The sequence below is a fragment of the Symphalangus syndactylus genome, chromosome 12 (genome assembly GCF_028878055.3).
Source record: "Symphalangus syndactylus isolate Jambi chromosome 12, NHGRI_mSymSyn1-v2.1_pri, whole genome shotgun sequence".
Taxonomy (NCBI): Eukaryota; Metazoa; Chordata; class Mammalia; order Primates; family Hylobatidae; genus Symphalangus; species Symphalangus syndactylus.
Window position 1 is genome coordinate 65,281,900 of NC_072441.2, and position 26,972 is coordinate 65,308,871.

General features: G+C 49.3%; 1 protein-coding gene across 9 annotated transcripts; it reads left to right on the plus strand.

Annotated features, from left to right (window-relative positions):
- Positions 1 to 149: 149 nt before the first annotated feature.
- Positions 150 to 26,721, plus strand: MOV10 (Mov10 RNA helicase). Of its 9 annotated transcripts, none has more exons than XM_063625690.1 (21): positions 150 to 216; positions 602 to 803; positions 14,345 to 14,548; positions 14,826 to 15,061; positions 15,261 to 15,519; positions 17,086 to 17,220; positions 18,177 to 18,345; positions 19,703 to 19,857; positions 20,138 to 20,314; positions 20,434 to 20,581; positions 21,102 to 21,260; positions 21,830 to 21,933; positions 22,119 to 22,216; positions 22,312 to 22,528; positions 23,968 to 24,085; positions 24,261 to 24,452; positions 24,690 to 24,764; positions 25,657 to 25,782; positions 25,866 to 25,954; positions 26,191 to 26,312; positions 26,398 to 26,721. In XM_063625690.1, the coding sequence occupies exons 1-21, from the start codon at positions 183 to 185 to the stop codon at positions 26,487 to 26,489; spliced, it is 3,111 nt and encodes a 1,036-aa protein (XP_063481760.1). In that variant the 5' UTR covers positions 150 to 182; the 3' UTR covers positions 26,490 to 26,721. The 9 variants fall into 9 exon arrangements, 8 of the variants coding, with proteins under 8 accessions (XP_063481760.1, XP_063481764.1, XP_063481765.1 ...); XM_063625694.1 differs by having other exon boundaries at positions 195 to 483; positions 572 to 803; XM_063625695.1 differs by having other exon boundaries at positions 197 to 483; positions 586 to 803.
- The last annotated feature ends 251 nt before the right edge of the window (positions 26,722 to 26,972 follow it).

Below are 26,972 nucleotides of genomic sequence, written 5' to 3' on the forward strand. Positions count from 1 at the left end.
CTTGTCCCTCCCTCCCACACGTACACACCTTTATCTCAGAGACACTGGGTTCTTTTCCCCAAACTTCTTTGACCCTTATGCCAACTACGTGCGTCTGAAAGCCCAAGAAGGGAAAATGGGGGAGGGGGCGTGTCGCCCGCTTCCACCGGTTTACGTCCCTGGAAGGCTGGGGGAGGCGCTGGATGAGCTTCCCCAGTCCGGCCGCAGCCGACCTAGGTCTCTCCTGCCCTTTGCTCTCCTGCTCTTCACTGAGTCCCGAGGCTCTGGAGGGTGGGCGTGAGGGTAGCCCTGGCGGAGGCTCGGAGGTCCTCCCGGGCTGTTCAGAGGGCCCCAAGCGGTAGCCACGTTCTGATACTGGCTAGAAGCCAGGGGAGGGAGCTTGGGGTAAGGGGAGGGCCCTGAGGGAGGGGTCAGACGCTTTAGGAAAGAGTTAATGCGAAGAGGGGGAGGGGATAGGACGAAGAAACCGAAGGGAAAGCTCAGGTAAGAAAAGAACGGAGGAGAGAAACCTGGTGGGGAGAAGGGAGCCCGCAGGATCAGGGGTCAGAGTTAGGAGGCTTCCCTCCTGCAGCACCCTCATCTCAGGGCCGCCAACTTCCAGCTGCAGCGGCGACTTTCAGTTTCATTTCCACGGACCCTCCTGCCTGGGCCGCAGCCGCCGCCGCGATGCCCAGTAAGTTCAGCTGCCGGCAGCTCCGGGAGGCGGGCCAGTGTTTCGAGAGTTTCCTGGTCGTTCGGGGACTGGACATGGAGACAGATCGCGAGCGGCTGCGGACCATTTATAACCGCGACTTCAAGATCAGGTACGGGCCGGCCCACTCCCGGCCCCGAATCGCGGGCCCAGCTTGCTGCCACGACCCCTGCGCGGGGGCCACCTTTCCCGTCCCGGGGCGCAGAGGGACGCAGCTCCCCCAGCGGCTCAGGCCAGTCCCGGGGCGGCGCAGACCTCCCCTCCCGCGCCTCGCCCACACCCCACCAGCGCCGCCCGGAGCCCGCCCGTTCTGCCCGAGCTGGGCCCCTGCGCCAAGTCCCCGCGGAGAGCCTCCCGCGCTGCCCGCGCCCCCAGAGGCCGGAACCCGGGGCCGGGAGCTGGGTCCCGCGTCCACGCGCCGCTCGCGGGGGCTGAGGGACAGCGCTCGCGGTGGGGGAGGGGAGCCTCCAGAGGGGGCCCAGGCATCGCGGGAGCGCGGGGAAGAGGCTGCCTGTTGGGGGCTGCGAGCCTGGGCGCGGGCTTTACGGGGACCTCTGCCACCTTGTTGAGGCGCTGCTGCCTCGGGGGTCCGCTATCTGGGAGAACTGAAGAGGCCCAGGGTAGAAGGGAGAAGCTCAGGAAGCTCTGGAAAGAAGAAAAGGGCACAAACTACGTACGTACCAAACCTCCATTAGCACCTGTGGCTTCTCCATGGAGACCCAAGGGCAGGGCCAGCCTTCTGGAGGCTCCCTTTCACCCTGTGGCTGAAGGCTGTTTGGTCTCCTTTTCCTGTTACCACCCAAGTGAAAATCAAAGAGTCTTCTGTCACACCACAGAATTGTGCTTCAAAAACACGTTTATCAACAGGCTGCTGCCTTGCGTGGAAAACCAAGAAGCAGTTTAACAAGGGTAAACGTAAAGACTTGTACAAATAAACATAAGGTAGTGGGAATCTGGGCTTAATAACAGACCTCCCGAAAAAGACCTTGGGTTTTAACAGACCAGAGGGCCAGTATGGGTGAGATATGGCTGCTAAAACAGCTGAAGTCTAAGATTGAGCTAATAGAAGTGTGATTTGGGGTGGGGAAAAGGGTAGAGACTCTCCATATTGGTGAAATCGTGTCTGGAATATCGTTTTCACTAATGGCTATCACATTTGGAGAGGGATATTAACAGGCTTGAACAACATCTGAGAAGGGGCAAAGATGACGAGGCCCTGTTTTATGTCACCATGCTGGACACTATGGGGACTCTTAAGATGAAAAACACACAATCCCAGAGGAGCATCAGAGGCTATGATATGCATGCAATATACATGTACACAATATACGATAGTACATGGTAAAATGGAGGATTATACTAGGGATGGTAAAAGAAAAATGCTGGAGGAAAGAGTGAGTATTTGCATCACATGGTATCAACACTTCAGGTATGTGAATTCACCTATATCCACAGAGTACAACATGGCTGTGAAACAAGTCACCTTCTTTTGGCTCTGTTAAGGAAAAAGTAACTGGTTAAAACAGTAAGGAAGACTTGACTCAAGGCTATGGTAATAGGGTATTGCAATGGGAAAGAGAGTTGGAGCTCAATTCCGAATACAGCAAAAAACAGCGAGGGATTTATGACCAATGAACAGAGTAAGGGGATCAATATATAGAATATTACTAAGAGGAACCATACAGAGTGGGAGGATTTTTGCTCACCTGACCTAACAAGATTCTTGTTAAAGGCAGACCAAGGACTTGTACATCAAAGGCGGGAATGAGGAACTTGATCAGATGTCAAGCATGGTCATGCATCAAGGGTGAGGAGTCTCACTAAAATGACTTCAGTATTCTTGCTAAAACTGAACTAGGTGGGCCTAAGACTGAAGGGTTTGGGGACGCAAGGTCAAGGGCTAATCAAAAAGAGGGCTCAGGGGAGCCTAACAAAAGTTTGATCAAGGAGAGTCTTTGTCAGCTCTAAACCAAAGGTACATAGTATGTTTTAGTACTGGGGAAAAACTGGTTGTGTTGGATTGCATACAGAAAGCCAGATATATTGTATATTATGGGTGAATGTAGGCATTTTCAAAAGTAGTTTTTACTGTATGCACTTGTGTTTATGCAGATAAGATACCACTCCTCTGTAATCATTAGGGGATGTGATGGAGAAGATGGCATTGACTTTAGCCTTGAAAGAGATAAAATTTTAGTACATGGAGGAGGAGGAAAAGCCTTCTATGTGGGTTCATATTCTATCCTGAGACCCAGTGAAAGAAACTGAGAAATATTTGCCTCAAAAATAGAAAAATCAGACAGTACAAGGTAATTATCCTTGACTATTTTGGAGTGTTATAATGGATAAGATTGCACTCCTGTGTCACTCCAGAAGACAGAAGTGGGTTTCATCAACTATCCCCGCTCTGTACCCTTATCATGTTGGGGAAATGTATGCTCAGATTAAAGAACTTGCCTACACATCCTTTAAAGCCAGGCTGGAATGCTGTGAAGTCAACCTTCATTTCCCAGTAGGAATTACTTGCTTTTTCTCTGGGCTCTCATGGCTCATTCTTTATACCTTGGGTATAGCCTGGTATTATGGTCACATTACACTCTGCTTTATGGCACGTGGTCATCTCCTCCTGGTACCAAATCAGTGTAATATGCTAAAGCCAGTGTAATATGCTAGCCACGCAAATGCTAGATCCTCTACCTTTAGTCAGGTTTATATCTGTCTTCAGTCCCCAGCATAGAGCTTTGTATGTAGTAGATGCTCAATAAACGCTTGCAGAATCTAATTGAACTAGCAACTAGAGTTAACTAACAAGAGAATGGGCCATATAGCGGGGGGTATAGCAAGTCACACTCTTTAGGAATTCTAGGAGATTCCTACACTGGGAGGGGATAGGTCTGTCCAGCTAGGTTATTTTATGATGTTATAAAGTGCTCTGCTCTGAACTCTTGCCTTTTCCCACCTACCTTTATTCATTTAGCAAATATATTTAATGAGGCTCTACTATGTGCCTGTGCCTTGGTCCTTGCCTCCAAAGAATAGAATCTAGCAAAGAGCAGCAGATGTGTGTAGACAAACAAATGCAGTACAGTAGTATAGGTGCTAGTAATGGTGTTTAGATAGCCCTGCCATTTAGTGGTTGCATTTAACTTTGAACAACTCTCTAAATCTTCCATTTCCCCAACTGTAAGAGTATGTAAAATAATACCTTTCTCTCGGGGTTGTGAGAGACCAAAATGAGTTGTCCTAGGCAAAGCATTTGTGTGGCTAGCATATTACACTGGCTTTGTAAGTGGTATCCCTCATTAGTGCGATGATGATTAGGAGTCCATTGTATGGGGTAAGGACTGATGTCACGAAAGGTTTCTGAGAGAAGATGATTCTTGCTTTGGACAGGAGGCTCATTCTTCTACAAGTACTGGCCGAGTGCTTCCTATGAATGGCAAAGCAAAAGTGAGTTGCTAGAAATATACAAAAGGAACCCAACTGACTAAGGAAGGAGGCAGCAGTTAGGTAATTATTTAATTACAGTTGTGATGAGTGCTTGTACGGAAAAGTCCAGTATGCATTGAGAGTATATAATTTGGAAATCTGACCTAGTCTAGCAACCTAGACTAGATCAAGAAACCTAGGCAGAGGTTTCTTGGGGAAAGTGATATTTGAGCAGAATCTTGAAGGATTAATGGGACTTAGAAGATGTGAAGGGCAAGGGGAGAGTGTACAGGCAGAAGGAACAGCACCTTCAAAGGCTTGGGATGACCTCAGAAGAACGAGAGGCCAGCAGGGCCCTGGGTAGGCATTGTGAGGTGTTTTGTTTTGTCTTTAATCTTAACGGAAATAGGAAAACACAGAAAATTTCAAAGTAAGAGACTGACATAATTAGATTTAGAAAGATCATTCTGGCTTCCGGTGTGGAGAGTGGCTTGGTGGTTGGACCTCCACCCACAGTAAAAAACACATTTTACTTTGGGACCTGGTAAACACAACCTTCACAAAACAATGCCTGCCCTTGAAACAATACACAGTTTCACTCCCTGCTCTCTGATATTTTTTCTATTTTATTTTAATTTTATAAAGACCCTGGCTTTGACCCGCTAATGAGAGTTGGAATCCACAGTCTATAGATTATGAAACTAGATGTCTCTTTAAGATCACTTCCAAATCTGATCATATGTTCTGAAATACCATTCCTCTAGCTTTTGGCCTTTCCTGAACTGGGTCTAAAAAGATTAGCCATTGTTCACCCAACAAACAGCAGGGGCGGCCTAAGGCAGGGCAGTGCAGGCTAAGGATGTCCACAGCGCAGAAGTCTCCAGAGGGGCACAGTGATACAAATAGTTGGGAATGGCTGAAATAAGGATGGATTGGCAAGAGGCCAAGTGTGGTTGAGGATGTGTACCTCAATTTCTTTTTCTCTAAAATGGGATGATAATAATTACTAGCTCAAAGGGTTTTGAGGATTGAATGAGAGAATGCATTCAGGAAATGTTTTCTGTTGATGTTATTGTATTTGCGTTATCGTTGTTACTATGGAGGATCTTGGAAGGTGCCATATTAAAGACTTAATTTTGTGGACTTAATTAAAGACTTAATTTTGTAAATTGAGGGAACAAGATCAGATCTGTGTTTGATGACAATTCTGCAGATACAGGGGTGGCCTAGGGTAGGGGTATGAAGCCAGAGGTAGGGAGAACAGTTAATTGGGACCTAGAAAATTGAGCAAGGGGTATGATCAGGCAGCTCACAGAAGAAATATAAATGAGTAATAAAAGAAGGAAAGATCCTTGACTATATTGGTGATCAGAGAAATGCACAGTTAAAAAAGATACCATTTTTTTGTAATCAAATTGTCAAAAATTTAAAACATTGAAAATTTCTGATGTTAGAGCCTTGGGAAAAGGGCATTTTCTAACTCTTGTTAGTGAGAACATAAATTTGTACAACCTGTTCAAAGGACAATTTGGCAGAACTTATCAAAGTTGTAAAGGTTCATTCTCTTTGACCCAGGAGTTCTACTTTAAGGAATTTATCCCATTAGACTAGCCCACAAGTACAAGGGTTTGTGTGCAAGGATAGTTATTGTAACATTTGGAGTAGCCAGAAATTTCAGGCAGCTTGTCTATCACTAAAGAAAAAAACACGCCATGATGCATTCATACATGCTATATTTTGTAGCCATTCAAAAGGTCATGATGGCTCTGTAAAGCATTGTTAGGGGAGAAGATCTATGGTGATGAAAACGCCTGCTGCAGAATAGTATGTGTAGAATATATCATCTCATTATTGTGTTTTATATGCATAGGAAAAAGTCAGGAAAAACATACATCAAATAGTGGGTTTAATTAATTGCTCCTAATCAAGCAAGTAGTTGGAAGCAAGGGAATTAAGGGCTTTAATGTTTTATGTTAGATACTTGTTTAAATGTTTTAAAAATACTTTTGGTGACCACCTTTTCATTTATCTCTCTTTTTTTTTTTTTAATCTCTCTCTGTCACTTAGGCTGGAGTGCAGTGGCATGATCTCAGCACACTGCAACCTCCACCTCTCGGGTTAAAGCAATTCTCCTGCCTCAGTCTCCCAAGTAGCTGGGATTACAGGCGTGAACCACCATGCCTGGCTAATTTTTGTATTTTTAGTAGAGACGGGGTTTCACCATATTGGTCAGGCTGGTCTTGAATTCCCAACCTCAGGTGATCCACCCGCCTTGGCCTCCCAAAGTGCTGGGATTACAGGCGTGAGCTACTGCACCTGGTTCATTTATCTCTTTTTGCAGGCATGCTTATATCACACCTACATAAGTTTACACACGTGGGATCATCATCACATATCATTTTTATTGTGGACCCCTCCCCTTATGGGCATCCCACCTCCATTTCCACATTCCGCCCTATACTCAGGTAACTCTTGATATCAATCAGGGTGTTTTTTTTAGTCATTGTTTTATTTAAAAAGAATCATGTTTAGCCGGGCTCAGTGGCTCAAACCTGTAATCCCAGCACTTTGGGAGGCCAAGGCGGGTGGATCACCTGAGGTCAGGAGTTTGAGACCAGCCTGGCCAACATGGCGAAACCCCGTCTCTACTAAAAACCACAAAAAATTAGCTGGGCGTGGTTGCAGGCGCCTGTAGTCCCAGAAACTCCGGAGGCTGAGGCAGGAGAATCACTTGAACCCGGGAGGCGGAAGTTGCAGTGAGCCAAGATGGCGCCATTACACACCAGCCTGGGCGACAGACCAAGACTCTGTCAAAAGAATCATGTTATTCACATCATCCACGTCCTACTCTCTCAACTGCATGATGGGAATCACTCGTAGGCATCTGGCATAGACATCTAATGCATTGTTGGGATTTTTTTCCCTAATATTATACTATAATAAATTTTAAACATAAAGAAAAGTTGAAATGATTCTACAGGGAACATCCACATACCCTTACCTAGATTTCTTTTAACATTTAACACATATCTGCCCATAGATCCATCCATCTATTCATTTAGCAAGTCATCTTAATTTTCCTGATGCATTTCAAAATAAGTTACAGACATCAGTGCACTTCCCTCCAACAAATTATTATTAATTATTTAGCGTGATTATTATCAGCTAGAGTTCAAAATTTATGTTACGTTTGCCTAGAAATGAAAAAAGAATTGTTTATGGGGTTTTTTTTTAGACAGTTTTGCTCTTGTTACCGAGGCTGGAGTGCAATGGTGCGGTCTTGGCTCACTGCAACCTCCGCCTCCGAGATTCAAGCAATTCTCCTGCCTCAGCCTCCCAAGTAGCTGGGGCTACAGGCGTGCGCCACCATGCCCAGCTATTTTTTGTATTTGGTAGAGACGGGCTTTCACCATGTTGGCCAGGCTGGTCTTGAACTCCTGACCTCAGGTGATCCACCCACCTTGGCCTCCCAAAGTGCTGGGATTACAGGCGTGAGCCACCCACGCCTGGCCGTGGGTTTTTTGTTGTTGTTGTTTGGGTTTTGGTTTTTTGTTTTTTTAAGTCAAGATCTTGCTCCATTGTCAAGACTGGAGTACAGTGGCATGATCACAGCTCACTGCAGCCTCAACCTCCCAGACTCAGGCTATCCTCCCACCTCAGCCTCCTGAGTAGCTGGGACCATAGGCATGTGCCACTATGCCCAGCTAATTTTTCATTTTTTGTGAAGATGGGGTCTGTTTATATTGTGCAGGGTGGTCTCGAACCTTTGGGATTGCAGATATGAGCCACTGTGCCGGGCCTTTAAGCAAAATTTGCAAACAGCAAAATATTCAAATTGTAAGTGTACTGTTCTGTGAGGTTTAACAAATGCATATATCTGTGTGCAAACCCCTGTTGAAGTACAGAACATCACATCACTCCAGAAAGGTCCCTCGTGCCCTTTCCTAGTCAGTCCTCACTCTTACTCACCCAGAAGCAACCACTGCTCTGATTTTTTTCGTGATAGTACCTGTTCTAGAAATTCATTTAATGGAATCATAGAGTATGTACTGTTGTGTAAGGCAACTTTCACTTAGCATAATGTTTTTGAGATTCATCCACAATGTATCAGTAGTTTCTTTTTTATCACGTAGTAGTATTCCATTGTATGAATCCAAATCACAGTTTGTATATTTATTCCCCTGTTTATGGACAGTGTTTTTAGTTTGGGGCTCTTCTGAATGAAGCTCCTAGGAACCTCTTTTTTTTTTTTTTTTTGAGACAAGAGTCTTGCTCTGTTGCCCAGGCTAGAGTGCAATGGCATGATCTTGGCTCACTGCAACCTGCACCTCCCAGGTTCAAGCGATTCTCCTGCCTCAGCCTCCTGAGTAGCTGGGATTACAGGTGCCTGCCACAACGCTTGGCTAATTTTTTTGTATTTTTAGTAGAGACGGGGTTTCACTGTGTTTGCCAGGCTGGTCTCAAACTCCTGACCTCAAGTGTTCCATCCGCCTTGGCCTCCCAAAGTGCTGGGATTACAGGCGTGAGCCACTGCGCCCAGCCAGGAACATCTTATACAAGTCATTTTGTGGACTTACATTTTAATTTCTCTTGGGGATGTAACTAGGAGTGGAATTTTTGAGTCATAGGATAGGCATATGTTTAGTTTTACAAGGAATTACTAGACCTTTTCCCAAAGTGCTTAAACCATTTTACAGACCAACAAACAATGCATGAGAGTTTTGGTTGTTCTATTTTTTATTTTTTTGAGACAGAATCCCATTCTGTCACCCAGGATGGAGTGCAGTGGCACAATTGTGTCAGACTACAGCCTCAAGGGCCCAGCTAATTTCTTAATTTTTTTGTAGAAACAGGGTCTTGCTATGTTTCCCAGGATGGTCTTGAACTTCTCGGTTCAAGTGATCCTCCTACCTCAGCCTTCCAAAGTGCTAGGATTACAGGCATGACCCCCTGTGCCTGGCCTGGTTGTTCCATATCCTTACCAGTATTTCGTATTGTGAGCCTTTTAAATGTTAGCCATTTGAGTGGGTGTGGTATATCTTTTCAATGGCTGCATAATATCCCATGGTATGAGTGCTTACAATGTGTTCACCTTTCACTCTGTTGATGGGCATTTGTTTAATTTTCAATTCTTGACCACTGTGAGTGACTCTGCAGTAAGTATCCTTGCCCGTAAGTCTTTATACATTGGTACTTTTCTTCCCATGGGACACATTCCAGGAACAGGGTTACTGGGTTTTGTGGGGTTTATCTTTTAAATTTACATTTTATTTTATTTTATTTTTTGAGTCAGGGTCTTGCTCTGTTGTCCAGGCTGGAGTGCAGTTCTGCAGTCATAGTTCTCTGTAACCTCAAAGTCCTGGGCTCAAGCAATCCTCCCACCTCAGCCTCCTGAGTAGCTGGGACTACAGGGGCGTGCCACCACACCTGGCTAATTTTTTTTTAAATTTTTTGTAGAGACAGGGACCTGCTATGTTTCTCAGGCTGATGTCAAACTCCTGGGCTCAAGTGATCTTCCCATCTCAGCCTCCCAAAGTGCTAGGATTAGAGGCATGAGCCACCATGCCCAGTCCCTGGGATTTTTTTTTTTTGAGACAGAGTTTGGTTCTTGTTGCCCAGGCTGGAGTGCAATGGCGCGATCTCGGCTCACTGCAACCTCCACCTCCCGGGTTCAAGCGATTCTCCTGCCTCAGCCTCCTGAGTAGCTGGGATTACAGGCACCCGCCACCATGCCCAGCTAATTTTTTTCTATTTTTAGTAGAGATGGGTTTCTCCATGTAGGTCAGGCTGGTCTCAAACTCCCGACCTCAGGTGATCCGCCCGCCTCAGCCTCCCAAAGTGCTGGGATTACAGGCGTGAGCCACCGCGCCCGGACAGCCCCTGGGTTTTAAAGGATACCTGTATTTTAAATATTTGTAGATGTTGCCTGATTGTTTTCCCAAAAGATGGCAATACTTGACTCTTTTACCAGCAATTTATGAGTTCACTTTTCCACATACCCATTATAGCAATATATGCTAGAACTATGTTCATTTTTGTCAGTCTAATGGGAATAAAATAATATCTCATTTATACTTTAATTTGCATTTCTCTACATTTGGAGCAGTTTTTCATACTCTTTTGGCCATCTGGATCTGTTCTTTTAATTGAATATTCCATTTTTCTGTTGAATTGTTCATCTTGTCGATTTGTAAGAAAATTTATGTATTATAAAAATTAGCCCTTTGCCTGTCATCTGCATTATGAGTATTTATCTGGTATTTATCTGAATGTGTTTATATTACCTTTTGCTAGAGAAAATATATTTTAGTAGTCAGAAATGTTTGTTTTCTTTTTTAGAGACAGGGTTACCCAAGCTCTGTTAACCAAGCTGGAGTGCAGTGGCGTGATCACAGCTCACTGCAGCCTTGACCTCCTGGGCTCAAGTGATCCTTCTGCCTCAGCCTCCTGAGTAGCTAGGACTACAGGTGTGCACCATCACGCCTGGCTTTTTTTTTTTTCTTTTCACTATTGCCCGGGCTGGTCTCAAACTCCTGGGTTCAAGCAGTCCTCCCACCTCAGCTTCCCAAAGTGTTGGGATTACAGGCATGAGCCACCACACTTGACCTAGTTTTATTTTATAGCTGCTGGTTTCCAGTCTTGGTTAGAAAGTTTTTCTTAGAAATATAGGGGATTACAGCTGGGCACAGTGGCTCACACCTGTAATCCCAGCACTGTGGGAGGCTGAGGCGGGCAGATCATGAGGTCAAGAGATTGAGACCATCCTGGCTAACATGGTGAAACCCTGTCTCTACTAAAAATACAAAAATTAGCTGGGTGTGGTGGCATGCACCTATAGTCCCGGCTGCTCAGGAGGAGGCAGGAGGCTGAGGCAGGAGACTCGCTTGAACCCGGGAAGCAGAGGTTGCAGTGAGCCGAGATTGCGCCGCTGCACTCCAGCCCGGCGATAGAGCAAGATTCCGTCTCAAAAAAATAAAATAAAATAAAATGAATATAGACGATTACATGTATAATACAAGGATTGGGGCTTTTTTCCAACAAGAATATAATAAGTTTGTGATTTTTTAAAAATAATTTTTATATGACTGTCACCTAGACCAATGTTAGGTGAATTTGGGTAGTGGTAAGAGACATAGAGAATAATTTGAGAAATATTTAGGGATAGCATCTGCAGTAGAATTTGAAACATTTACAGAGATGAGTTCTGTCTGCCCTTGTGCCATGCAGGTTTCCAAAAATAGGAGGTTTCATGTTAAAATTTTGATTTTGTCTTTTCTTGAAAGTCAGATCTGGCCATCTGGGGCCTGCATTCCCTACTGGCCCCATTCAGAGATGAGCAGTTACCCACTTCAGACAGGGCATGCACTTCCCAGTTTGTTCAGTCCCCACAAAGCCCTCTTTCTGCCCAGCATTGATCTGGGAGCCTGGAACCACTTTTCTTGGAGGTTGCACTGTTGTTTTCTTAGCGTTGTGAGGGATATGCATGCAATATTCTTACACTAGTGACTCTCAAAAATGGACTGAACAGGTGTCTGAAAGGGCTGCAAGGATCAAGATAGCTGTGAAGCATAGCTGCTGTGGGCATTAGCTTGTGCCTCGATCCATGGGACTTTGATGGACTCTAAGAAGCCCTTGTGAAAGTTACTGATGATCTCCTGATTTCAGTCCCTGTATTACTGGACCCCTCAGCAGCTTTTGATCCTGATACCTGATTTTGAGACTTTGCTGATGCTCCTTTCTCTCTTGAGGGTTTCTTGTTTTCCCTTCCTCCCCGGGTTGTCCTAGTAGCTGCTCTCAACTACTCACACTCCCTGGGGAGATTCCTACACTTCCTTGATTATAACCACTACCTGAGGACTCCCTAATACTAGGCTGTAACCTTGACTTTGGCCTGAGTTCTCAGCTTCTGACTCGTGGAGCTGGTTGCCTCTGGACCACAGGAATTTCAAACGCATCATATCCAAATCCAAATGTCATGGTCAGTCCCTCCAACCCCTCCTCCTCTTGTCTTACGTCCTATCTCAGAGATAGTCCTAGAAGCCAGGGCATTGATTTGGGGATCCTAGACTCCTCCCTCTTCCCAGCCTTCATTCCCCCTTCTGTCAGTCACCAAATTTCTGCTAATTTTACATTCTAAGTATTAGCGAATCTTGCCGCTCTCCTTCTATCTCTACCCACTGCCTTGCTCAGGCCTTTGTTATCTTTTAACTGGACAATTGCAAGGGCCTTCTTCTAACTGGTCTCCCTGCCTACAGTCTTGCCTCCAGCAAATCCATCCTCCAATCCTGATGCCAGAGTGATCTGAAATGCAAATATGATCTTGCCACTCCCCTGCTTAAAACCCACCAACCGCAGTGGTTCTGTAACCACAGTGTAGCCTCTGACGTGGGCTGAAAGTAAGTTGTTACTACTCCTACTACTACTGCTACTATTAGTACTACTATTTCTACTAATATAAATACTAATAATAGTAGCTAACATTTACTGAGCATTTTCTATTATGCTTTTGAATGATTTATTACCTTTTTAAAACAAATCATAGCCAATTCAATGTTTTCCAAATTGTACCAGTCTCATTTGCTTGGGGTGAAGGAGAGGGGCAGAGTTACAGGCAGGGGGCACCTGAAAAATATTCATAACCATAAATGATCTTATCACATACCCTAGTGAGTGACCATGATGATTTAGCCTTAAGAGTTAAATAGGGATTACCATAGTCCTCATAAACAAAGATTTGCTTTTAAGGGAGGGTGTCAGTCATTTAGATCTTGAATATGTCCCTGAAGTATGTGGCATGTGGGAATGTCCTCAGGCTCCTGGGTATCAGTAGAGCGGGGAAAAGGACTGCAGACATTCAGAGTCAAGTCCAGGCTTGGCCTGTTGTGCAAAACTGTCCATGATCTGGTCCCTGCCCACCTCTGCTCCTCCTGCCACTCCCTTCCTTGTGCATTTCACTCTAGCACAATGAAACTGTATGTGATACTAATCATGGCTCACCCTTACTGAGGTCTCCTATGTGCCAAGCACTGGGCTAAGTGGTTCTCTGCCGTGTGAAAATCTCGTGTAAACCTCACAGGAACCCTACAAGGTAAGTCTTGCTGTCCTCCAATTTTATAGAGGAGGAAAGCAAGGCTCTGAGAGGTGAGGTCACCTGAGCTGACCTGGCTAGAGTTGTCAAGTGGGCAGCCCCCCTCCGCCCCTCCCAGCACATGTTCTTGCGTACCTCTCACATCTGCTCACACTTTGCGCTCCCTCTTGTGCCCAGGTAATGCCCACTCATCCTCAGGACTCAGTTCTTATGCTGCTTCCTGGGAAGGCCTTCATGGACACCTCCTCTGCCCCCAGACTGGGCTCAGTGTCCCTCTGTGGCACTGAACCCCTCTGTGGCCGATGAGCTGCCCTCCAAGCACCACGCTGGAATGTATGTGTTCAGTCTGTGTGCTCCTCGAGGCAAGCGCTGAGTTTCTAGCATCTTTGAACCCCCAGCATCCAGCACAGTGTCTGGCACATAACAGGCCTCCGTAAGTGTTTGTTGAATTGACTGAACTGAACTCCAGGCACTGAGCCTTGAGGTTGTTGTCCTTCTGACCAGTTTTCCCTGTCTTCACCTTCTCTAGGCACAAAGCCAGGCTATTTGATCTCTGGAGAAGGATCCTTTCCCTTCCTGCTTGGGTTCCACCTGCACCCTATGACTTCGGGTGGAAACTGCTGTCTGATCAGCCACCTTGCCCACACACTTGGACATCTGTACTGTCTCTGATCCCTTCTCTCCTCACCAACAGGCTGGACCCCACATCCACCCCTCTGAGTCAAATCATTCCGCTTCCCCTTAGCCTCAGCTCTTTCTTCTGGGTTGTTTGTATTTTCTTTTCTGTCCCAAACAGTTTCCCCTAAAAAAAGAACTTTATGTCTTTCTCTGTCTTCCCTCAGTCCTTCCAGTCAGCAGCCTGTGATTGGGCTTTTCCCCTCATAAACGAACAATCCAGAACCCACTGTTTAAAACAACTGTATTTCGCCTTGGGAAGTCCCATTGCCTTCCCTGAAAACATTAAACATTCCTCCGATCCCCAGCCTGAGTCTCTCTGTCTCTGGGCCCCATCCTGCTCCACAGCAGGGCTGGTGTGTCCAGCACAGAGTGACCCTCCGATGCCCTTCCCCACCCGCCGCCCTGCCTCCCGCGAGCCCTGCCTTCCCTCACTTCCCAGTCTCCTCTGCTTCTGGCAGCTTTGGGACCCCCGCCCCTGGCTTCTCCTCCATGCTGTATGGAATGAAGATTGCAAATCTGGCCTACGTCACCAAGACTCGGGTCAGGTTCTTCAGACTCGACCGCTGGGCCGACGGGCGGTTCCCAGAAAAGAGGAGAATGAAGCTGGGGTCAGATATCAGCAAACACCACAAGTCACTGCTAGCCAAGATCTTTTATGACAGGTGTGTGTGTGTGTTGCATGTTGTGTGTACGGGGAGGCCTGCAGGGTGTGAGGGAAGGGGGCTGTCTGTGTGAGGAAAGAGTGGGTTACACAAGTGGGAATAAGTCCCCCTCCTTCAGGGAATGGGGGAAGGGTAGGGAACTGGTCTGCTGGAGGGGGTGAGTTTCCTAAGCACGGCTGGCACTTTGCCTGCCTCCCAAGCCTAAAGCTTTCCCCAGGGTAACTCCCCAGTCAGACCGCTCCCACCCCAGCCCCCCCTTGACTCCCCTTCTCCCCAGGGCTGAGTATCTTCATGGGAAACATGGTGTGGATGTGGAAGTCCAGGGGCCCCATGAAGCCCGAGATGGGCAGCTCCTTATCCGCCTGGATTTGAATCGCAAAGAGGTGCTGACCCTGAGGCTTCGGAATGGCGGAACCCAGTCTGTTACCCTCACTCACCTCTTCCCACTCTGCCGGACACCCCAGTTTGCTTTCTACAATGAAGACCAGGAGTTGCCCTGTCCACTGGGCCCCGGTGAGTGAGTTTCCAAAGGAAAGAGCTAGTGGACAGGGGCTTATCCCAGGCAGTGCTCATGCTTTGGGAAGCACACTGTCACTGTCCATGGGACTCTTGCCTTGGGATGGGGCTTCCTGGGGGAGTGTCCAGGATAAGGATATGGGTGGGAGGGTCCCTACCCTACCCTACCCCCATTCACTCATCCATCCTCCTCCAGGTGAATGCTATGAACTCCATGTCCATTGTAAGACCAGCTTCGTGGGCTACTTCCCAGCCACAGTGCTCTGGGAGCTGCTGGGACCTGGGGAGTCGGGTTCAGAAGGAGCCGGCACATTCTACATTGCCCGCTTCTTGGCTGCCGTCGCCCACAGCCCCCTGGCTGCACAGCTGAAGCCCATGTCTCCCTTCAAGCGGACCCGGATCACTGGAAACCCTGTGGTGACCAATCGGATAGAGGAAGGAGAGAGACCTGACCGGTAACTCTTCCCTCCAACTCAGCCCTGGTTGGGCTCGTATCTCAACCACATGGGCTAGGGCTTTGGGAGGAGCACAGAGCTGGGAGCCAGAGCCCTTTTCCTGCAGGCTCTTCACTCTTCTGGGTGTCAGAGAATTTTTCTGTCAAGGAGGAAAGTTGCAGATGAACTGCAGATCTGAGGACAGAGTGAAAACAGTTTTAGGCATTGTCCCTGTGTGATGGATTATCAGGCAGATCATTGTAGACATCTCTGTTTTGTTTCGTTTTTTGTTTTTGTTTTGAGATGGAGTCTTGCTCTGTCGCCCAGGCTGGAGTGCAGTGGTGTGATCTCAGCTCACTGCAACCTCCGCCTCTTGGGCTCAAGCAATTCTCCTGCCTCAGCCTCCTGAGTAGCTGGGATTACAGGTGCCCACTAAGACACCCAGCTAATTTTTGTATTTTTAGTAGAGATGGGGTTTCACCATGTTGCCCAGGCTGGTCTCGAACTCCTGACCTCAAGTGATCCGCCAGCCTCGGCCTCCCAAAATGCTGGGATTACAGGGGTGAGCCACCGTGCCCAGCCAACATCTCTGTTTTTTTAAACAGCTGTATTGAGATAATTCACATACCATATGATTCACCCATTTAAATTACACAATTCAGTAATTTTTTTTAGTATATTCACAAATATGTGACGCCATCACCACCATTGGTTTTAGAACATTTCATTATCCCAAAAAGCTATCACCCTTTTATCCTCCACCACTTTGTTCAGCCCTAAGAAACTGCTCATCTACTTCCTGTCTCCATAGATTTCTCTGTGCTGGATACTTCATATGGATGGAAGCGTAGGATATGTATAGACATCTCTTTTTGTTTTTGCTAGATGTTCACAAAATACTGAGTTATAAAAGCAAACTAGCCGGATGTGGTGGCTCACACCTGTAATCCCAGTATTTTGGGAGGCTGAGGCAGGCAGATCCCTTGAGGTCAAGAGTTCGAGATCAGCCTGGCCAACATGGTGAAATCCCATTTCTACTAAAAATACAAAAAAATTAGCCGGGTGTGGTGGCGCATGCCTGTAGTCCCAGCTACTCTACTCAGGAGCTGAGGCAGGAGAATTGCTTGAACCTGGGAGGCGGTGGTTGCAGTGAGCCGAGATCGCGCCATTGCACTCCAGCCTGGGCAACAGAGTGGGACTCAAAAAAAAAAAAAAAAAGCAAACTATGTAATAGGACCTTCACAGACCATTGTGCTCTTTTTGTTGACTATATATGTATAACAGAAATTTACAGGGAAAAAAGTCTAGTAGTTAACATTCATTATTCCTGGATGATAAGAATGATATTTACTTATTACCTATTACCTGAATTTTTTCTCTAATGAACATTTATTACTGATATAATAGTTTTAAAGGTTTCCAAGTATCGCATGTTCCAAAAATGAGAATAGTCCAACCTTGGAGCGAGGCTGCTGACTTCCTTTCAGCAGTAGGATTGCAGGAGGGCTTTGTGCATCCACCCCAGAGGGGCGTTCTCAGTCTTGGAGGGTGAGGGGTTTTCTGTGTTTTCTTCCCTCGATTCTGCAGCGCTAAGGGCTATGACCTGGAGTTAAGTATGGCGCTGGGGACATACTACCCACCTCCCCGCCTCAGGCAACTGCTCCCCATGCTTCTTCAGGGAACAAGTATCTTCACTGCCCCTAAGGAGATCGCAGAGATCAAGTAAGTCCCACCCCTCTGCACCCCACACTCTCCCCTGTCTTTTCCATACTGGCTTCTTTGCATTGCCCTGGCACCTCTGTCCTCAGCCTCCCAGGCTGTATTCATTCATTCCCTTACTGAGCACGCACCATACACCAAGCACCATTCAAGGTGAACCAGTCAGATGAAGGCCTGGCTCATTTTAATGGGGGACAATGAGCATTTTTGTTACAATTTCATGGAGTGATGAGTACTATGAAGAACTAAACAGGTCAGGTGTAAGTGGCTCATGCCTGTAATCTCAGCATTTTGGGAGGCCGAGGCAGGTGGATCATTTAAGCCCAAGAGTTCAAGACCAGCCTGGGGCAACATAGTGAGATCCTGTCTCTACAAAAAAAAATTTTAATTAGCCAAGTGTGGTGGCACATGTCTGTAGTCCCAGCTACTTGTGAGGCTGAGGTGGGAGAATTCCTTGAGCCCAGGAGGTCGAGGACACAGTGAGTGAGCCCAGATCATGCCACTGCACTCCAGCATGGGTGACAGAGCAAGATCTTGTCTCTAAAAAAGATGAGAACTATACTGAAACGAAAGCAGTGTTAGGGAATGGGTTGGTGCTGCTTTGCAGAGGGCCAGTTAGTCCTGGCCTGTTTGAGGTAGTGATGTTTGAACAGAGAAGGACATTTGAATGAGGTGAGGGTGGGAGTCATGAGAGGATCGGGGGAGAATGTTCTGGCCATAAGAGCCACCATGCAAATGCAAGTCGGGTGAGGTGGGGGCAGGGGCATCCAAGGAAGCAGGAGCCAAGGTTTCCTTCTTCAGGGCTCTCTCATCCACTTCTATATCCCTCTAGTCTTCTCTGCTTTTTGACGCTTAGTTCCAGAGCTTCAGGTGGGAGAAGGTGGATACTCCTGGCCATAGCGGTTGTTTGGCCCATCCGGTTCCTGCCCCCACTCACCCCTCCCAACCATCATTTCCAGGGCCCAGCTGGAGACAGCCCTGAAGTGGAGGAACTATGAGGTGAAGCTGCGGCTGCTGCTGCACCTGGAGGAGCTGCAGATGGAGCATGATATCCGGCACTATGACCTGGAGTCGGTGCCCATGACCTGGGACCCTGTGGACCAGAACCCCAGGCTACTCACACTGGAGGTCAGGGCTCAGATTGAGTGTGAGGAGGGTGGACTCAAGCCAGCCAAGCTAGAGGCTGTGGGCAGAACTGTTCCTGACAGCAGGGCAGAACAAGAGGAAGGTTGAAGCGGTTCCCAGGGCTCCACAAGAAGCAGGGTGGGCATCCTGTGCCCAAAGACGTGTTGGAGCAGGGGAATGGGGAAGATCTGGGTTCTAGTCCAGGCTTTGCTACCACCTTGGGTAAGTTCCTGGCTTTCTCTAAGCCTTAGTTCCCTTATCTGAAAAGCACAGAGCTGGACTGGATAATTCTTAGAGCTCTTTCTAGCTCTTGGATTTTGAATGTGTGCATATAAGCCCAAAATTACACACGAGAATGGATTTCTACACACAAGTGCAGGTGGGAATTAGAGGGTGAGTTTGGTCAAGGAAAGATTATTGCAGGAAGTGAGTTTTGAACAAGTTTTTTGTTGTTGTTTTTGTTTTGAGACAGGGTCTCACCCTCGTGCTCAGGCTGGAGTACAATGGCATGATCTTGGCTCACTTTAATCCCCGCTTCCCGGGCTCAAGTGATCCTCCCAAGTAGCTGGGACCACAGACATGCCCCACTACGCCCGGCTAATTTTTGTATTTTTTGTAGAGATGGGGTTTTGCCACATTGGCCAGGCTGATCTCGCAACACCTGGACTCAAATGATCCGCCTGCCTCAGCCTCCCAAAGTGCTGGGATTACAGGTGTGAGCCACCATGCCTGGTCCGTTTTTTTTTTTTTTTTTTTTTGAGACGGAGTCTCGCTCTGTCGCCCAGGCTGGAGTGCAGTGACGCAATCTCGGCTCACTGCAAGCTCCGCCTCCCGGGTTCACGCCATTCTCCTGCCTCAGCCTCTCCGAGTAGCTGGGACTACAGGCGCCCACCACCACGCCCGGCTAATTTTTTGTATTTTTTAGTAGAGACGGGGTTTCACCGTGGTCTCGATCTCCTGACCTTGTGATCCGCCCGCCTCAGCCTCCCAAAGTGCTGGGATTACAAGCGTGAGCCACCGCGCCCGGCCTTAATTTTTTTTTAGCAACCCGATTAACTGATGAACAGGATTTTTACAGGCATAGCAGGAACTGAGCTAGCCAAGAGTGCAGCTGCACTGGAGGCTCCGGGTTCCCGGGCTCGGCATCTCTGGGCAGCTTCAGAGGATTTGTCTTCTTCCTCTTCCCCTGACTCCTGCTGGTATGAAAGGAAAGAGGGGTGCAGGGATAGCATAACTCCCTGAGTCTTAGGTTAGAAGGCCAGTCTCAGTCCTTGTCCCTTAAAGGTCTGGGGAACCTAGGGGCTGGGCCCTCCAGCGTCCATCCCTGGGACAGAAGCTTGCTTGCGTTCACACCCCATAGGTTCCTGGAGTGACTGAGAGCCGCCCCTCAGTGCTACGGGGCGACCACCTGTTTGCCCTTTTGTCCTCGGAGACACACCAGGAGGACCCCATCACATATAAGGGCTTTGTGCACAAGGTGGAACTGGACCGTGTCAAGCTGAGCTTTTCCATGAGGTGGGTGTTGGGGGAACCCTGAGCTGCTGGAAGGGTCTACAGACTTCTGACCCCAGGGGAGGAGGAGTGTTTCTCCCAGAGATAAATGAGACCCCAGGGGCAGAGCAGGAGACTTTCCTCAGGGGTACCCTGAGATGCTACAGCAGCTTCCTCTTCTAGAGAACTTGCATTGAGGTCTTGGAAAAAGGGGTTGGGACATTGGTTGGTGGAGAAAGTTCTGGCCCTTTATTGCCCACCTCCCCTGCCCCAACAAACTCTTACCCCCTCTCTCTGCCCAAAGCCTCCTGAGCCGCTTTGTGGATGGGCTGACCTTCAAGGTGAACTTTACCTTCAACCGCCAGCCACTGCGAGTCCAGCACCGTGCCCTGGAGCTGACGGGACGCTGGCTGCTGTGGCCCATGCTCTTTCCTGTGGCACCTCGGGACGTCCCGCTGCTGCCCTCAGATGTGAAACTCAAGTGAGACTGTGGGCAGGGAGCTTCTGGAGCCACTTGGAGTGTGGGCACAGGGGATGGAGTCAGGGAGGCCTCTGGGTCACTGGATGACTTCAAGTTCACATTCCTGGTCCCTCTGCCAGGCTGTATGACCGGAGTCTGGAGTCAAACCCAGAGCAGCTGCAGGCCATGAGGCACATTGTTATGGGCACCACCCGTCCAGCCCCCTACATCATCTTTGGGCCTCCAGGCACCGGCAAGACCGTCACGTTAGTGGAGGCCATTAAGCAGGTGGGGTCTGAGCACAAACCTGGGGCCTGCACTCTGACTCCCTCAGCACCAAGCAGTTGTCCCCAGATTCTAGTTCCTTCCCACTCCCGAAATGCTCCTGCCTCTGAGCAGCCATCAGAAAGAGAGTAGGGGCCGGGTGCAGTGGCTCATGCCTGTAATCTCAGCACTTGGGGAAGACTAGCCCAGGGAGTTCAAGACCAGCCTGGACAATATTGCAAGACCCTATCTCTACGAAAAATATGAAAAATAGCTGGGCACTTGAGGCTGCAGTGCGATCGTGCCACTGCACTCCATCCTGGGTGACAGAGTGAGACTCTGTCTCAAAAAAAAATGGGTGGGGATTGGGGAAGTAGGAAATTAGAGTAAATGTGGCTGTGGAGCACTGTTGTACGGGTAGGGCACTGCATAACTCTTGGAGTCACCATTCACATTTCAGTCATCATAGGCTTGCCCTGCCCCAGCCTGAGTACGGCTGAGTCTCAGGAACCTGCCTCCCACACTGTGCTTATCTGCATCTCAGGTGGTGAAGCACTTGCCCAAAGCCCACATCCTGGCCTGCGCTCCATCCAACTCAGGGGCTGACCTCCTCTGTCAAAGGCTCCGGGTCCACCTTCCTAGCTCCATCTACCGCCTCCTGGCCCCCAGCAGGGACATCCGCATGGTACCTGAGGACATCAAGGTACTAGGGAAGTACAGAGGGCCAAAGAATGGCAAATGCCGGGGAGGCTTTCAGGGCAGACACTGAGGCGAGGAAGCTAGGAGACCTGGATTCTGATACTTGCTATGTGACCTTGGGTTGGTCAGGACCCCTCCCTGGGCCTCAGTTTGTCTGTAAGTGAGGGGGGTGGATAAAGCGTTTGGGGGGCTGGGTGCAGTGGCTTACACTTGTAATCCCAGCACTTTGGGGGGCAAGGCAGATGGATTACCTGAGGTCAGGAGTTTGAGACCAGCCTGGCCAACTGGCAAAATCCTGTCTCTACTAAAAATACAAAAAAAATCAGCTGAGTATGGTGGCACGTGCCTGTAGCCCCAGCTACTCGGGAGGCTGAGGCACGAGAATTGTTTGAACCTAGGTGGTGGAGGTTGCAGTGGGCCAAGATCACACACGGCACTCCAGCCTGGGCGACAGAGCGAGACTCCGTCTCAATAAAAAAAAATAAAAATAATTGTTTGGGGGGCCCACAGCCAGAATCACGGTGGGAATGAATGGAGCCAAGCTGATTCCCCTGGTCCCTTCACAATCCACAGCCCTGCTGCAACTGGGACGCAAAGAAGGGGGAGTATGTATTTCCCGCCAAGAAGAAGCTGCAGGAATACCGGGTCTTAATTACCACCCTCATCACTGCCGGCAGGTGGGGAGTGTGTGTGAGTGTGTCTCTGAATCGTAAGTGTAATTAAAGGGGTAACGGGCTGCGGAAATGGGGAAGAATGGTTTCTGGGGTGGGGTGACGGGTGGTGAGGAGCCAGCCTGGGAAAGCATTCAGGTTTGGTAGTTGGGTGCCTGGATATGACCCCTGCCTGGCCTGACACCTCCCAGGTTGGTCTCGGCCCAGTTTCCCATTGATCACTTCACACACATCTTCATCGATGAGGCTGGCCACTGCATGGAGCCTGAGAGTCTGGTAGCTATAGCAGGTGAGGGACTCAGGTGGGGCTGCAGGTATACACCCTGTGTGGGTCAGAGAGGTTGCACCACTTACCTTTCTTCCCATACCTCTTCTGCTTCCCAGGGCTGATGGAAGTAAAGGAAACAGGCGATCCAGGAGGGCAGCTGGTGCTGGCAGGAGACCCTCGGCAGCTGGGGCCTGTGCTGCGTTCCCCACTGACCCAGAAGCATGGACTGGGATACTCACTGCTGGAGCGGCTGCTCACCTACAACTCCCTGTACAAGAAGGGCCCTGATGGCTATGACCCCCAGTTCATAACCAAGCTGCTCCGCAACTACAGGTATTTCCACGCCCTTGCCTCCCCTGCCATATCCTATGCCTTCACATCCTGCATGCAGCCCCCGCTGGAGAGTCTGGCTTGCAGTCCTGTTGCTCAGAGGTTGTGTGATGCAGAAAGACTAAACCGGAAGGTAGGAGGTTTTTCTTTTTTTTTTTTTTTTGAGACGGAGTCTCGCTCTGTCGCCCAGGCTGGAGTGCAGTGGCGCAATCTCGGCTCACTGCAAGCTCCGCCTCCCGGGTTCACGCCATTCTCCTGCCTCAGCCTCTCCGAGTAGCTGGGACTACAGGCGCCCGCCACCACGCCCGGCTAATTTTTTGTATTTTTTAGTGGAGACGGGGTTTCACCGTGGTCTCGATCTCCTGACCTCGTGATCCGCCCGCCTCGGCCTCCCAAAGTGCTGGGATTACAAGCGTGAGCCACCGCGCCCGGCCGGTAGGAGGTTTTTCTAGCCCCAGCACTGCTGCTTGTTGTCTGCGTGACTTAGCCAGTGGTTTCACACTACACCAGTCAGCTTATCTGCATCTTGGGGTGGTCAGTGGTTCCTAGAGGCTAGGGTGTGTCTGGTACCAGTCCCAGATGAAGTTTTCAGGCAATCCAAGGAGAGATAAGAAAAATAGGGAGGAGGCCGGGCATAGTGGCTCATGGCTGTAATCCCAGAACTTTGGGAGGCCAAGGTAGGTCAGGCTCCCACCCCTGATCACTTGAGGTCAGGGGTTTGAGACCAGCCTGTCCAACATGGTGAAACCCCATCTCTACTAAAAATACAAAAATTAACCAGGCATAGTGACAGGCACCTGTAATTCCAGTTACTTGGGAGGCTGAGGCAGGATAATCGCTTGTACCTGGGAGGCAGAGGTTGCAGTGAGCTGAGATCGTGCTACTGCAGTCTAGCCTGGGTGACAGAGCGAGACTCCATCTCAAAAAAAGAAAGAAAAATAGGGAAGATACAGTTTTTTCATAAACCTATTGTTATTCAAATTAAAGAGCTGTATACTTTTAGTGAATGAGTTCAGCCATCTAAAATGCTTAGATGAGTTTTATGCTGTCACTAAGAGCTCAATAAATGTTATTGTGTCATCACCACTTATATTTTTTGATTTAACACATGTTCTCATCAAATAACGCGATAGTCAAGGAGAATTTGGTTTCATACTGTCCTTGGTAAATTTGAAACCTGAAAATGGGCCCCTAATTTTTTAGTTTTAAATGTCATGCATCTGTGGAGTCCCTGGACTAGATGCTCTCTGGAACCATATTTGGTTCTGCTTTCTGTGGTTTACAGTGCCTGGCAGCAGATATTATGGATGAGTGTCCTGCTATCCAGGGAGCTAGGGGGGTAGCAGGCTAATGTGTGTGGGCCCAGAGTGGGTAGAGCGGAGCCCCTGTAGGGCAGAAGGAATCTGACCCTTGGTCTTGCTTTTCCTCCTCCGGCCTCCCAGGTCTCATCCCACCATCCTGGACATTCCTAACCAGCTCTATTATGAAGGGGAGCTGCAGGCCTGTGCTGATGTCGTGGATCGAGAACGCTTCTGCCGCTGGGCGGGCCTACCTCGACAGGTGAGGCTGAGCAGGGCAGGCCCCACCCCTGTACCCTGACTTCCCTCCCACTGAAGGTGCAGCCCCTCCCTTTGTCACCTTGGCCTGGGATCTCTCACTCTCTGGAAGGGTTTGCGAAGGGAGGGAATAAAGAGAGGGTGGTCTGGCTGACGGTTTCCCCTGACCCCATGTCCAGGGCTTTCCCATCATCTTTCACGGCGTAATGGGCAAAGATGAGCGTGAAGGCAACAGCCCATCCTTCTTCAACCCTGAAGAGGCTGCCACAGTGACTTCTTACCTGAAGCTGCTTCTGGCCCCCTCCTCCAAGAAGGGCAAAGCCCGCCTGAGCCCTCGAAGCGTGGGCGTCATCTCCCCATACCGGAAACAGGTCAGGTCCTCAGTTACCAGCAAGGGTGGGGCCCCTCCCCCAGATGGTACCTCCTTAATATCCAGACCACTAGGCAGAGGCTCCGGGAGCTTAGGCCTCTTGCTGGCTCCATATCTCAGAAGAGCACCGAGGTCAGCTGCCGCCTCCCTTTGTTCCCCAGCTCCCTGGCCTCCTGCCAGGCTTCCTCTTGCATTAGGTTAATGGCACGAGAGAAAGGCACCTGTCCCCTCCTTCCAGGTGGAGAAAATCCGTTACTGCATCACCAAACTTGACAGGGAGCTTCGAGGACTGGATGACATCAAGGACTTGAAGGTGACACGCTGTTCCACACTCACTCCCTGTCTTCCGTGTGCCCCCACTTGCCCACTTCCAGAGACTTCCTCAAGCTTCCACTCCAGTCCAGCCCACGTCCCTGTCCCATCCCTGCTGCCTTGAATAGAGCTCGAGCTCTCCCCAAGCCTCTCACTCCTGGAGATTCCAACTTAAGGGTCTGGGATGGGATCAGGAAGCCTGCATGTTTAACATACACCTCCTGTCATTCTTAGACTCAGGCAGGTTTGAGGCCTCTGCCCTAAGGATAAAGTCCAAATTCCGTGGCCTGTCATGTGATGCTGCCACCCCCACCCCCAGTAGCCTCTCTCTCTTAAGGTTCTGATCTCAACACTGGCTGCAGATAACAATCACCTGGAGAGCTTTTAATACCCCCGTGCCAGGGCCCCGCCCACCAGCTCATACAGCTATGGGGCAGAGCCAGGGCACTGGTAGTTTTTACAGCTTCTCAGGTGATTCTAATGTGCAGCCAGGGTTGAAAACACTGCTCTAAGATTTAGAGTCCTCGCTCTTGGAAATTCTGATTGGGGGTCTGGGTTAGGGCCCAGGGTTGTATATTCTTAACAGATACTTAGTGATTATTTTCAGTTTGAAAGTCACTGCTCTGAGTTCCCGTGTTCTTTGCAATGCTGTTTTCTTTCCTTAGAACACTTTGCAGGCCCCAGCCCTCAGCAGGATTCACCCTTCAGGTTTCAGCTTCCACAGCCTACCTCCCGTCCCCTTTCCCTGGGCCGTGTCGCAGCACTGGTTCACTCCACTTATCTACAATTGCCCAGTGACCTCTCTGTACCCTCCTTGGAAGGCAAGCTCCCTGGGGTAGGGCACCCCTTTGACACCCCTGGCTGGTCTCAGGCCCTGCCTCTTTCCCCACTAGGTGGGTTCAGTGGAAGAATTCCAAGGCCAAGAACGAAGCGTCATCCTCATCTCCACCGTGCGAAGCAGCCAGAGCTTTGTGCAGCTGGATCTGGACTTTAATCTGGGTTTCCTTAAGAACCCCAAGGTTTGAGGGCTGGTCAGGGTGGCAGGAATTCTTCCATCCTCAGGGCTCTTCCCTCCCATGACCACACCACTTCTTCCTTCCAGAGGTTCAATGTAGCTGTGACCCGGGCCAAGGCCCTGCTCATCATCGTGGGGAACCCCCTTCTCCTGGGCCATGACCCTGACTGGAAAGTGTAAGCATTCCCACCCCATTCTCCCTCTTAGTGGCCACAGCCCCTGCCTAGGGCAGGTGGATCTTTTTTAAGCGCTTGCTTATCGCTCAGTTAATCCTCAGATGTGTCCATTTTCACAGCATCCCTATTGTATTGATAAGTTAAATGACATCCAGAGGTTGAGCAAGTACAGCTCAGATGAGACAGGACCGTGGCTTAGCCTCCAGTCTCTGCTGGCACTCCTCTGTACCCCACAGATTCCTGGAGTTCTGTAAAGAAAACGGAGGGTATACCGGGTGTCCCTTCCCTGCCAAACTGGACCTGCAACAGGGACAGAATTTACTGCAAGGTCTGAGCAAGCTCAGCCCCTCTACCTCAGGTATGGCTGGGCCAGGGTGGGCCAGGTTGGGGACAGTGCCAGAGGAGGTGGTAAGGAAGACAAAGTGTACTTTCTTTCTTTCCAGGGCCCCATAGCCATGACTACCTCCCCCAGGAGCGGGAGGGTGAAGGGGGCCTGTCTCTGCAAGTGGAGCCAGAGTGGAGGAATGAGCTCTGAAGACACAGCACCCAGCCTTCTTGCACCAGCCAAGCCTTAACTGCCTGCCTGACCCTGAACCAGAACCCAGCTGAGCTGCCCCTCCAAGGGACAGGAAGGCTGGGGGAGGGAGTTTACAACCCAAGCCATTCCACCCCCTCCCCTGTTGGGGAGAATGACACATCAAGCTGCTAACAATTGGGGGAAGGGGGAGGAAGAAAACTCTGAAAACAAAATCTTGTTCTATGCAAAAGCCTTGATAATGTCTCCTCTGCCTGGCCCCAGCTTCCTGAGCCCCGAAGCTGACCCAGTAGGGAAGGGTGGGACTTTCAGCCCTGCTCAGGGTCACACCCCCTCCCAGCTGGAGAGGAACCCAGCCCCCACACTCGGGGCGGGGAGGAAATCCAGTGGGAGGTGGCAGGGAAGCCACCCACAGGTTTCTAAGTTTAGCCCCCTGCTACAGACCACTCCCTTCACCCGCCTCCTTGGCCCAGAGCCAGGCAT